Here is a 14347-nt window from a genome sequence, read left to right as displayed (position 1 = left end):
TGATATACTATTGCATTACCAATTGTAATTTAAAATATTAATGCTATTTTTGAATAAAATATACAACCTTTCACCTCAAAACGTTACCATGCTCCTATAAAGGTATCTTTAGACAAAAGTTAAATAAGAATATTAAATATCAAGTGTTGTTTTAAGATAAACCGGGATGCGGAATGTTAAAAGAAGGATGCACAATAAGATGTCAGATACCTTCAGCCTATATAGCAACTGATCGGTTTCCCTCACCATATCAACCAGGAGAAAGATGTATTTGGCGAATTGACGGCAAGTTTGGACAATACGTGCAACTAAACATACTGAATATTGACGTCATCAATGGTGGAGCGTCGTGTGCCAGTTCATACATAGCTGTCTACGACATCGACTTGACTCACACGGAGAGACTGCTTGGGAGATACTGCAAGGAAAACAGGCCTTACAGTGTCATTTCCTCAAAATGGCATCATATGAGGGTGGAGTTTCGTGCCGCCCCTGACCAGAGGCAGGGCCGGGGATTTCTAGCGGAGTATTCATTCGTTGATTTCACTCAGACGTTGTCCTCTATCACGAATGAAGGTTTTGATCCATAAGTTATAACATATCTGAATTTATGGTCAATTTAATTTATCTTTACTTTGTTATAAAAATTTGGAGCAATGCATGGCAAATATTTTTGTAATTAGTTGCTAAACTTTCACCAAATTCAAATAACTCTAATCGATGGCAATTTTTTAATTCAAAGTTTTTATGGTTTTGATCTTTGTTTAAAAGATTTTAAATAAATCTTATTTGTGTATAATGTATATTGTTTGAATTATCAGATTGTCCTGTTGGTTGGCATTACAACGACAATAGTTGTTATAACATTTTCACTAATGACGTTGGAATCACATGGCCGGAAGCGGATCGAAAATGTAATCAACAAAATGGCAGCCTCGTCAGTATAGCCTCAAAACAGGAGCTGGAATTTGTGCATTTTCTCGTGACGAGCAATATAAAAGATATTGCGGATAGGAAAATGTTTATTGGTTTGTTTAGATAGACATGTATTGAATTTTTCAAATTTTGATCCTGATTTCAAAGTGTGATGGGTAGTAGATATATAACTTCTTTTATGTCAGGACTGCGTAAAGTGTATTCAGAAGACAAGAAACAGTTGGAGTACTTTTGGTCTGATGGTAACCCACTAACATTCACGGCCTGGTGAGTTCCAGTATCTTAAGTTTTTCAATGGGATTTATTTATGAAGTCGCTGCTTTGTACTGTAACCTTTCATACAAAATCATGTTTTACTATAACAATGTAATTCAAAAGTCATCATTAGTGGTAACCTTTAACAAAAAAATTTGATAGATATTTTTATCTTTCTATGCTTAGGTATCGTGATGACGTAGTAATGAACAGGCAACCTAACGGATTGTACAATGAGAAGTGTACAAGCATCAGCTTCTTCAGTATTTATTCCATGAATGATTGGCATGACACGGCATGTGCCTATGATAAAATAAGAAACTACATGTGTGAAATGGACATCAGTAATACAACAGGTGAAATCGTTAACATAAACGTCAATAATTTTTGAAGATATCACACAATGCATCAATAAGTAATCCATGTAAACAAAAATCCGACGTTATTTTAAGTAAAACACAAATACGTTTCAGCTACCATGTTTTGAAGGTTTGATAAAAAGCTATAAAGCTTTATCATTATTTTCTTCAAACATCTTGAAAAGATCAATCAATGATTAGGACCATTTAGTCAGAAAAAAGTGTATTAAGTGATAATAAGTAATATTTTTATATTTACGTTTAATAAGAGATCGTAAGCCGGATAACTTGGTTGAAAAATGGGAATGGTACAGAAGCGTATGCTGGTGACGTCATATTCACTTGTGATAACATGGAGCACATTAATACGTTGTTTGTTTGTGACGGAATAAAGGATTGTAGTGACGGCTCGGATGAAGAAAATTGCAGTAAGTGTTACGAGAGAGACACATATTGGTTGTCAGGTTTGATATGATTTAGTTCAAAAGGTTTTCTTTTCGATTCATTCTAAAGCATACCATGTTTTAGCCTATTCATCAATGGATAAATATATTTTTCTGACCATACACATTAACCACAAGATCATTCTGTTTTATCGAAGTACTTTGACTGTTTGTAACAGGTGCCCGTTGTAAAGACACGCAGTTCCGGTGTGGTGATGGTGGATGCATCTCTCTCAGTCTACTCTGTGACTTTGTTGCTCACTGCAAGGACGGTTCAGATGAATCCAGCTGTAGTAAGATTGCTTACGTAGCTCAAAGTTCAATCAGTTTTAGTTCATCAACAATTGACACAATCTTGTATATTCTAATCGGTGTTTAATTAGATAGTTTCTTAAGCAGAATAATTCTGCCTTGCAGTCAGACAGGCCTGTAATGAGAGTCAGTGGGAATGTTCTAGCGGTCAGTGTATTCCCGTTGTATACCACTGTGACATGAAGCCAGATTGCGTCGACGGAAGCGATGAACGGTTCTGTGGTATAGTATATTGTAGATGAACGGTTCTGTGTTATAGTTCATTGTAGATGAACGGTCCCGTGGTATAGTATATTGTAGATGAACAGTTCTGTGGTATAGTATATTGTACCAGATTGTCGCTGTTGGTCGTCTTTTCTCAAGTTGCACTATATTATTGGCAGATAATTTGTTAATATGTTCAATACAGTAATTTTGCTCTGGTTAAGAAAACTTTTCAATCGGGTCAATATCAATATACAAATTTGGTGTGATTATCTTTATTTCGAACTCCTCTAACGACAATCTTTTGATAACCTCTAAAGCTACTTATATAGTTTGCATATTTTTGTGTACAAACTAGGCTTGTATTATAGTGGGTTGTGAACATGGTTTCGAATGCTACGATCAAACCTGCCTCCATCCGTCAAAGGTTTGCGATGGCTTCATCGACTGCAATGGATTTTTTGCGGAAGATGAATCCCAAAGCTGTGAAAACAACATCCGGAGGTCATGTAAAGCCTGGTGGAGTCTGGGAAGGCGGGAAAATGGAGAGTATCTTGTCAGCCTTGGTCTGGAAGGTAACTAAATTGGCTTCATTTCAAAGAATCTTTTATTTTGAACTCGATGGTCTTTTTTGTTTTTGAAGCTTAATTAAAAGAATAATTTCATTTTGATGCAATGAATTTCACAATTTCTAACTAGACATGTTTTCGTAGTCGGTCCTCCTAGTATCCATATTGTTTGTATTTTTTTCTTGCATAATATTGTACTAGGACTTGATATTGAATTATTTTACATAAAAGAAACTCTTGTTACTGAAAATGAAAAAAAATTCTTTATCCCTCAATTAAATTGTGTTTTGTCTTAGGAAGGAAGCAAACAAAGGTGGAGTGTAGATTTAACATATCTGAGCAGACTGTCACAGTACAGACAATTATTCACCACAACCTAGAAGAAACCATTGTCGCTAACACAGAAACTATTGACACGGCTCTAAGATACGCGGCGACCAAGAAACAAATCTCGAACCTCAAAAAAGACAATAAGTGTAGTCAGTCAATCAGGGTACGTTGTCATTACACGAGCAATGACCAGGACAACATCTGGATAGGGGACAACGGAAAACAGTTCCATACGACCTTAGGTGAATCAACGGGAGGCTGCTCATGTTCCTTTGTCAACAAATGTGAAGAAGGCAAAACTAAGTAAGACTTTTCTTTCAGCTATGTCCATTTTACATTTATTAACCAGGGTAGGTGGCAATCGGTCAAAGTGTTTCTACTACAGTCACATGGTGACATTCTGTATATGTCGATAGCTCCAGGAACTACTAGTACACACAACACATTTTTTGCAGTTTTAAGCTGACTTCGTGTAACGTCACCGAATAAGCACTCTGTTGTATTTTTATTAAACTTAAAGATTGTTTTTTTTAAATTAAAGATTAAGTGAAAAAAAGTCAGTTGTAAATTTTTACAAATAGATAATTTATTCCGGATTTTCCCCTTTACACTGGTAAATACTTATGCAGAAGTTAATTAGAGTTTAACCGATACTTTATCCATAATTCAGTAATTTAACTAATTTAACAGTAAAGTACTCAGCAGATAACTGTAGTAAAATACAATGTTCAACAAACCATGACTGTTTCGCTTTACTAACTTGCTAACCTTTTCCCAAAATTACAATTAACCAATTAACACATCTTATTAGAATCGTAAAACCTCTCAAATCCTTGATGTCTTTCCTGGTTTTCTGTTTATATACGTAGTAAAATGGCATATTGAGATGCGACCAATCAAACACTTCTCGTATTAACCAATGGAAAAAGTGGGGCGATTTTGTTCCAAAGGAAATATTTTCACAACTACAAGAAACTTAAAGATTAAATTATCATTTATCTTATGGCTTAACTATTTCTGCCTTTATTTAAGAACAAACAATAATTCTACCATTAGATAATTCAGATGCGAAGTATGTCCCCACTAACCCACATGAAGAAAAAACTATTCCAGGGTGTAATTAATGATACACCTATTTTACTAAAGAATATCTGGTTTATTTAAGGAATTATGAATAATTTTTTGAGTATTTTTAGTTAATAATTTTGGTTGGGGCGTGGACAAATCCAATTTTGACCATGCTCCCAGCGAAATGATCGCCTCAAAATATTCAAAGATTGATTCCTTATAACTTATATTTATATTATTTCCAATTTTTACACTTTGGAACAACATTTGTTTAAAACCACTTTATTTTATGTAGCACATGCTATGTATTACTACGCGGCGCAGCCAATACTGTCTTTGATTAAACTATAAGACACGCCCATTTTTTGTCACTCATGTTTAATGAAGTTATTGGGTTTCAAGGTTCAAAATTGATTCGTAATGTTATCACAGACAAAGACAGTTGAAAATGTAAATGTTAAATTTTTATGACATTTGCTATCAGGTTACAATTAAAATCAGTGTAATCAAACTTGTATTTAGGTTTTACAGCGTAGCAAAATACGTATTTGATACAAAGTATCGTCAGATTAAAAATAGCTTATAGAAAGTGAAGGTACGGTTGTTTACAACTTGTAAATTATGTTCATCTTGATCGAAATGCAGAATTGAATTCCTAACTTTTATAGTACCTATGAATTATTTCAATATAAGATGATTTTTAATTGATTGGTTACTCAATTAGAATCTATATTTTAGATGTAATTGCAATTCAACTGTTGGAGGATGGTACCGCGCTGATTTCACGGAGGTGCGAGAAGATTTCGGTGTGATTACTGACCACTCCGTTCTACCAATCAGAAGTATTTTTGCTATCCGCCCGACGAGCGTTGATAGATTCGTCAAGTTAGATGTTGGACCATTGATCTGTTCTGACGGTAGACATTTTGATCCAGTTAAGAATACTATTAGAAATTTGTTTTGATTTGATCAGTTAAATATGTTGTTTATGTTATTATATTATGTTTAATATGTTATAAAAACATTTTGGTAGAAACTTACGCTGTTAGTGATGACTTTCTTTGCCGGTCGGGAAAGATTGTACCGATGTCACAGCGGTGCATTCTTGATTATGACGTTTATGGTGATGTCACCGGATGTAGAGACCTGTCTCATTTGGACGATTGCGGTATATATGATGCATATTTTTTACATTAGTCTGACGTAGCAATGATTTCATTTTAAATTTACTGTCATAACTTTTTTACAGAGTTCAATCAATGCCCGACGGGATTCTTGAAATGTCCCAATAGCTTTTGTATACCTCCGAGATTAGTATGCGATGGCCATAAGCAATGCAAACATGGTGTTGATGAACTACTGTGTGGTAATGAAGCGTTACGATACCCACTCTTATAGTTTGAAAATATTTTGATGTTATCTGTCTTAAAAATATCGAAATAACCTGCCAAATTAGTTGTGCCCTTTTCTGATTAAGATATTTTTCTTAAATGTAACAGTTTGAGTTCCTGTCATTTTGTTATCGATTTTTTTTTCAACTAGGATAAAGAAGTTGTAAGCAACAGTTTCTGAATTAGATTTTATTTTTGGTAGGATGTGTTCACAACATTAGAACACTGAGTTGTTTCTGTTGCAAATTTACGAAAATATTTATTTTCCTTTAGAATCCTGCCCAGGTCTATATAGATGCAGGAATAGTACCATTTGCCTTGATCCAAGTAAACTGTGCGACTCCATTCCCCATTGTCCGTACCATGACGACGAACTGTTGTGTAACATTGAGTACCCAAAGGAATGTCAGTGTCACGGTCTCTCTGGCGTTTGCAAAAACATAAATAGCACAAGTCTAATCAAGCTTCCAAAAGAACTTCGGACTCTAAACCTAAGTGGAAATGACTTCAGTCATGATTTACCAAGTTTGGAACACATGCTTAATTTAGTTGTATTGAATCTTACTAATTGCAGGCTGAGTTCATTAAAATCCTATTCCTTTGTTAATCAAAAGAATCTCTTAGAACTAGATCTGAGGAATAACAGAATAATAAATATATATCCATATGCATTAACCGGATTAGAATCCTTGAAAACTTTGAACCTGGAAGGAAATAAACTTTTAACGAGAATATCAGACCTGGGTTTTGTAGGATTACACAAATTGCCGAGGATTGTCATCACGAATTCCGGTTTGCAAAACATTGGAAAGGATACATTGGTAGGACTTGTCAGGGTCAGCCATTTAAATCTTTCTGCAAATGACATCCGTTTTATTTCAAATTATGCATTTTACAATCTGTCTGAGTTAACTGTTCTGGATTTGAGAAGAAACAAAATTGAACAATTTTCATCCAAAATATTTTTCGGACTATCAAAGCTCAAAAAACTATATACGGACTCGTATGCCTTTTGTTGTTTGAAACCATCGTCTGTGCAAGAATGCTTGCCCCATCCCGACGAGTTTTCTTCATGTGACGACTTGATGAAAAACGACGTGTTGTCTGCGTTCCTGTGGATCATTGGATTCAGCTCCTTGTTGGGGAATCTTGGCGTCTTCGTCTTCAAGGTATTTTTTGACATTGACACTCTGAAGAAGGGACATGGCATCTTTATAACTAACCTGAGTATATCTGATTTTCTAATGGGCGTTTACATGATTATCATAGCTTCGGCGGACGAGTACTATCGAGGGCGCTATGTTTGGAACGACTTAATCTGGAGACGCAGTACTACCTGTAGAATAGCCGGTATGCTCGCAACTGTCTCTAGTGAAACTTCCGTCTTCTTTTGTGTCTTATTACGTTAGATCGCCTGATTGCAGTCAAGTTCCCTTTCGGCCAGTTTAGATTTACGAGACGCAAGGCTCTGATTTGTGTGGCAGTAGTTTGGAGTATCACCATTTGGTTAGCTGTTATTCCATTGATCCCAGGAAGTTACTTCCAAGGAGAATTTTACTCCCGCTCTGTCGCGTGCCTTGCCTTGCCCCTCACGAGAGATCGGCCCGCTGGATGGGAATATTCTACGGCGGTATTCATTATTCTGAATTTCTTGCTGTTTGTGACTATCGCTCTGGGACAGTGTTTGATATACAGGGAAATATCACAAACTTCATCTAGTGTCAAATCCACCAGAAGAAATCAGGACATGGCCATTGCTCGAGGCCTATTCCTTGTGGTCCTCTCAGACTTCCTATGCTGGTTTCCTATCGGAATTATGGGTAATATTATGACCTTTTATGTCCATGTGCTGATAGTAGCAACGCTATTAGTGTATCAGAATGCATTCCTGTTTTCCTTTGTTTATTTCTGCAGGATTGCTTGCTATAAGTGGCCAAGTCATATCGGGAGAAGTGTATGCTTGGGTTGCTGTTTTCATTCTTCCAATAAACTCCGCTCTTAACCCCTTCCTATATTCATTTGCTAATGTAAGAAAGAAGGTGAGTTCAATTCAAAACAGCTTATGTCTTTAAGGTATTTTTATTTTTCTACTATCATTAAAACATTGACATCGAAATGAATATTGTATTCCAACAATTCTTGAAGCTAATTCTAAAAGATATATGTCTATCATAAGAAGAAATTCCAGGTTAAAGTGATTTTATCTTGCACATTTCAAATGCTGGTTTCATGAGTCAACTTGTACAATAATTTGCAGTTTCCTAAAATCATATCGATGTACATGGCAGTAAACTATTCTAGAAATCAGATTTTTATATTTTTACGCCAAAAATTAAACTTTTTTGTACTTAACACTTTGTATAGTATATCTTTCAAAGTAAACAAATGACTTTATAAGGCTTTTTAAAAAGAATTAAGTCAGTTTGGATATCGTTTGGAAATTAAACATTGCGTAATGATGAATTATGAATAATATACCATTAATTTAGGTAAAATGAGATATCAGGTATACATGTATCATAGATAAGATTAGATATCGATATTCATATCATATGGATAACTTAAATGTTATTTTTTGAATATAGGGGGGCATATTATTTAATTTAGAATGTAGCCCAGTACTGTCAGTATTTTACATTTTTAAATGTATAAGATAAAAATAATGTTTTAATTATTTAGATTAACGAAACTATAATTAACTAGCCCAGTTTATTTATACGTTCCATTTTTTTCCTAATATTGAAACATGTTCAATTATCATAGATTCATAGATGTTAAAATGCGAGCTGACCATTTAAAAAAAGATCAGTGCTTGTAAAATAAAAATTAAATTTTGCTTAATATTTATCCCTCCCTTCTCCGGATAAACATATAAAGATCAATATGTTGCAAGAAGTTTACTAGCAGTATTATTATAAACTGTCATGTTTGTGTATTATTTTCAGGTGGAAACCAGGCTCTCTTCTAACAAGTCATCTAATAATCGAGGTATGTTTATTTTAACTGCATTTACAATCAGAAGTATTCCACATTTTGAAACCAAAACACTCTTTATACGTATAACCTGCAGATTTGAAACTTTTGTACAAACAGGAGCTAGACCAAATCAAAGTTTAATGTTCATGTGAATTAAAAAAAAATACTCTTTTAAAAATACTCAATATTACATTTTGATTAAATTTGCTTATGTTTTCAAGTTCAAAATTTACAAAAGAAAACATTATTGGTTGTGAACATCAGAATCAAACGGTCAACAACAAGATTTTTATTGATTACAGTAAAGCACGCTTATAACAAAGTCCCCGGGACGAGAGATTCATTTCGTTATAAAAGTAATTCGTTATACGCAGCAATACACCACTTTTTGATGACGCAGTACGCAAAAAAGTAAATTTGGAAGAATGCAATTCCGGTATTGGGTAATTTAAACTGAGGCGAATTATATGGGGACCGCTCTTTTGAATATTTGTAAAATGAATAGATTTATTTAATTGGAAAATTCATTACTTAACAAGTAATGTGGTATGTGACACCTTCACGTTGTGTCATATTATTTATCGAAATAAACAATAAAATCAAGTATAGTTCTTAAAATAGTAGTTTCTTTCCCATCATCGACATCTGAAAGCGTAGCGCAGTGGGGTAGTGGGTTCACTACAAATATGGAGGTCATGAGTTCGAATCCCGTTGAGGACTTTAAAATTGTTAACTTTCCAAAATTTTATAAAACGTATTTTTTGGTTGAATACTGTGAAAGAAAATTCTAAACCGGTATTTCAATTATAATATACTTAAATCCACATTAATATCGACAGATGTTCCTTACGACCTTAAGGGGATGGGAGGGTGGCTTTGAATTTCTCTCAGGTTAGGATACATAAATCCTATTAGTTAATTTTTCCCTTTATTTATTTGACCTAGTTTTGCATTTAAGTGAATATATTCTCTTATATAGGCCTATAATTAATATATATATGTGTATTTATTATTCAAACATGATATTAAGGAAATGAAAAGTACCCAAGGTGTTTGGGCCTTGGGACCTAGGAAGGATAACTCATACCTGAGGAGCTTTTACACCAAATAAAATTTAAAATATTTTTTGTGTTTATTTGCAATTATTTTCATTCAATTTTTTATGTCAAATTTATTAAAATACATTTTCTTATAACATCAAGCAGCTTTTTCAAATGATTTGTCAACAGATTAAGAAAATATGAAAAATTATGTTTTGGGGAAATAGTTCAAAAAATTGCAATAATAAAATTTTTCAATGTTAAGAAGTGTTATATTTTTTTTAGGTGTCCGAAGGAAATATCCATCATTTGACCAAAAAATTCTCTCAATTGCAATTTGTTAATAGTGAAGTTTTTAAAAATTATTTTACAAAAACACGAAAAAACATTAAAAAATTCTTTTAAAATACCTATTGTATCCATATCATCATTTTAAAATTTGATAAGTATATGTTTTGTTGTTTTCTATTGAAAATTGGAATAAACTGTGGATGTATCGAGCCGCGTACCGATGCTAAAATACGACTGGAAAACGATATTATTTTAATCATCGCAAAAATACTTTGATCGGGAGTATTTTTTAAAATCTATGTTACAGTTATTGACACCAATGTTAAACATTGTATTTGATGCATCTTTGTGACGTCATGTGTACTTTGTCATCACGTGACGGGCAAATCCTAATATTGCAAATTATCTATTTGAATCCCATCGGTGCAGGTGATTGATGACATTAAATCATACATATTTTTAAGAAAAATCCCCTGTTAAGTCATATACTTTGAAGTTCTTGCTTGGGAAAGAAATAAATATTTCGTTTATGGGAGATATTGTTGAAACATTCCACAAAATCATCAAAATAATGCACATTCTTACTAATCAAAAGCGATTTACAAAAAATTAAGGTAAATCCGTAGGTTTCCCAAGCACGATTTACATTGGTCCTTATATTCTCTACCAATTTTAAGTAAAGTATTCTAAAATTGTGTTGATCTTTCACCTGCGCCAAGCTGGTTTTATATGCATTAAAATTTCTGCATTCAGTTGTTTACGCGTAGCAGGGAGAGTCTCCAAACCACTAGTTTATGAATAGTCTTTTACTTAAAACGAAGCTTTAAAACTGCCGATTATTATACCCCCCGCAAACAAAGTTTGGGGGGGGGGGTATATAGGAATCACCTTGTCCATCCATCCGTCTGTCCGTCTGTCTGTCTGTGCAATCGTGTCCGGTCCATATCTTTCTTATGGAGAAACATTGGAAGTTCTTACTTCACACAAAGATTGCTTATGACCTAAGGGTATGTCATGCCCTTGACCCAAGGTCATTCGGGCAAGGTCAAGGTCACTGGCAGAAAAAATGAAAAATTCGTGTCTGGTCCATATCTTTCTTATTGAGAAACATTGGAGGTTCTTACTTCACACAAAGATTGCTTATGACCTAAGGGTGTGTCATGACCATGACTTAAAGTCATTCATTCAAGGTCAAGGTCACTGGCAGAAATAATGCAGAATTCGTGTCCGGTCCATATATTTCTTATAGAGAAACATTGACATTGGAAGTTCTTATTTCACACAAAGATTGCTTATGACCTAAGGGTGTGTAATGACCTTGACCCAAGGTCATTCGTGTCGAGGTCACTGGCAGAAATAATGCAGAATTCGTGTCCGGTCCATATCTTTCTTATGGAGAAATATTGGAAGTTCTTACATCACACAAAGATTGCTTATGACCTAAGGGTGTGTCATGACCTTGACCCAAGGTCATTCGTGCAAGGTCAAGGTCATTGTTTCGAAAATGCTAAATTTTGTCTGTGTCATTTCTTGTATTAATGGATATATTGATGAACAATATTGATGAAATATTGATGAACAATATCTCCCATAAACGAAATATTTATTTCTTTGAATATATACCTTGTCAGTGAAATAGATTCATCCAATATTTTCTATAATAGCAAAAATACACGCGTTATGATTTTTTTCTTAGCGGGGGGTATCAATTGTGAGCTTGCTCACAGTACCTCTAGTTTGATACTGGTTTTAATACATGTTTGAATTACTTCCTTATGTCTTGCATAAACGACAGCATCTACGTAAAGAGAACATGCGGTATTATACTGGTTTGATATAATTCACTTTTAACGTTAAGATACATTCCCTGAGAACTATCTACAGGAATGCAGATCGTGACGTCAAAGTCAATTATGACGTTATATCGTATGAAGTACAGACAAGTGACTTTCTACATTATAGTATTGAATCGTGATTTTTTGAAGTATACAGTCTCATAACTGCAGTGGTGTGTGCATACAAATTGAGTAACGCGCGTTATGAAAATTTGTATGTAAACATCGCTGCAGTTATGAGACTGTACACTTCCAAAAATCATGATTTAAATGCTTATATTTACATTATTTTAACTTCATGCCTTGTCTGCAAATGTGATTTATACCTTACAATTCCTATCTTATCCGAAGGGTAAGTTCATATTAATGGAAGAGACACAGTAACAGCTGCAAGCGTGAACTTTGATTTTTGCTTGTGACAGTGCTTAACGTTTGTGACGTCATAATAAAACTCGTCATTTTAACCTTTGAGTACCCTGTGAGCATTACAGTGTTATAACTGCCGTAGCTTTCAACACACTTTACAAGCAAAAAATATGTGGATTGTAAATATATCGCTGTAAAATCCATCGGGAAGCCTTGACATGCCCGCGTATCCCTTTACAACATGTAATAAAGTCTCCGAGGAATGAAAATTCATTTTAAGAGTGTTTGCCATTACTGTGTTTTTCTGTATTGTTTTAGCGACGGCGGATAATTACGCGGACGTTTGTGACAACGATTCCTTCATCATTGGGAGACACGCCCCCCTCGCTGTGACTCTGGCGGACCGTATGAAGACCCACCCCCTCACCGTCGACGAGATGAAGTTAGTAGTGCTGCGACTGGCCGAGGCGATGAAGTTCCTCCACGAACGTGACATCGTCCATGGATGTTTGGACACAAGTTTGGTCTCACTGGACATCGTGGAGGGGGTATAAATAACTTTGAAGTTCATTAACCCTTTGATTAATCTGAATCTAGAATTTGATTTGTCCATGTGAAAACATTTGAAAATTGCAGTACAATACATCAGATATATTTGTCTGATTTTTTAGATGCTTTAACCTAAGGTTTTTTAAAAAAAAACAAAAAACCACTAACATATTTAGATAATCTTTAAAGAAATACATACAGAAATTTAAAACCAAACAAGTTTAACCGCTCTATCTCAAAGATATTTGTCATTATGATTTTTCTATTAACATTTTTCTTTCTTCTAGAAAATAAAAGACCTGGCTTTAAAAATTGCGCCAAAGACCGCTTCAGAAGATGAGGAGATTCCTAACGACATCAAACAGCTAGGGGAGATAACTCTCTCAATGTTAGATACTTATAAGTCCACGAACATGCAGACATGTACGACTTCTTGTTGAACTTCACGGTAATTGGAAAAAGGTTTTCAAATAAATCAACGTTCTATAAACACTCATTTTGATATATATAGAAAATTTTCATTAATTTGTTGTTGGAATGATTGAAACTGAATAGAAATATTATATTGACTTCTTTTACATTAACATGCTTTTACTTGACATTCCATTTGAAACCTTTTAAAAAGTGACCCCAGTACCTATGTTCAATTTCATATCATTTTAAAGAAGAGGCCAAGGACGTTCTATATGCCGTTTTCAAATTGACTGTAGGTTTTTTCATTCGTCAGAACCAGGAAAAAAGTTAGAAATTTATAGCCGGTTTCCTACATATTTTATTGAAAATGACGGTTTAAAACACAGCTTTTCACCATTTTCTTACAAGTAACCCTGGTAAACTTAAAAACAAACGAGTTATTGTTATGAAGCACCATTAAAAGAAAATTACAGAAATATACAATCAGGTCCCTTTCATTTACTATATCTCGACCTTACGTAATTTACTTTTATTTGGACTACTTACTTGATGAAGGGGTATGGTTACAATGTGAACTGAAAATAAGTTTTCTCATTAATATGTTTCATTGCCATTCAACAATGTTGTATTACAAGAATTAAAGAGTATGAAAAATATAATCTGTAAATTTTGATTTTTTTAACAAATGTACCAAGCCAATGCGTTTTGTTACTTATAAGACCTGTTACACAAGTAATTTTAATAAGTTTAAGTATTGACTTTGTCAGGAATCTCCCTGTTTGTGATGTGGTTTATTTGTACAAGTTTTTGATCTGTCATTAATAAATGACATTATTTCGTCAATGACTATTTAGTTGTTTTTTTTAGGTAAAAAATTAACAAGCTGCAGTTCATAGGTTTAACGAAAGATTTAAGTCTTTTAATGGAATAGGCTTTATTGGTAATTGTTAAGATCAATGTATGGGCATAAAAGACATTTGACGAACTTTTTGAATTTTGTTGTTAAACC

General features: G+C 34.0%; 1 protein-coding gene across 1 annotated transcript in view; it reads left to right on the top strand.

Moving 5' to 3' along the window:
• Positions 1-14175, top strand: part of LOC128157705 (uncharacterized) — a 35210-nt gene extending 21035 nt beyond the window's left edge. Inside the window, 18 exon segments of the mRNA XM_052820299.1 lie at positions 157-576; positions 822-1028; positions 1122-1203; positions 1378-1547; positions 1820-1978; positions 2173-2286; positions 2411-2527; positions 2881-3084; positions 3375-3711; positions 5215-5393; positions 5510-5644; positions 5726-5842; positions 6141-7256; positions 7259-7687; positions 7782-7906; positions 8813-8855; positions 12694-12923; positions 13212-14175. Coding sequence (XP_052676259.1) covers positions 157-576; positions 822-1028; positions 1122-1203; positions 1378-1547; positions 1820-1978; positions 2173-2286; positions 2411-2527; positions 2881-3084; positions 3375-3711; positions 5215-5393; positions 5510-5644; positions 5726-5842; positions 6141-7256; positions 7259-7687; positions 7782-7906; positions 8813-8855; positions 12694-12923; positions 13212-13364 — 4337 coding nt within the window. The 3' untranslated portion in view covers positions 13365-14175.
• Positions 14176-14347: the final 172 nt, after the last annotated feature.

The sequence above is a fragment of the Crassostrea angulata genome, chromosome 8 (genome assembly GCF_025612915.1).
Source record: "Crassostrea angulata isolate pt1a10 chromosome 8, ASM2561291v2, whole genome shotgun sequence".
Classification (NCBI taxonomy): Eukaryota; Metazoa; Mollusca; class Bivalvia; order Ostreida; family Ostreidae; genus Magallana; species Magallana angulata.
The sequence above is the reverse complement of the archived record's forward strand: the minus strand, read 5'-3'. Positions and strand labels throughout refer to the sequence as shown.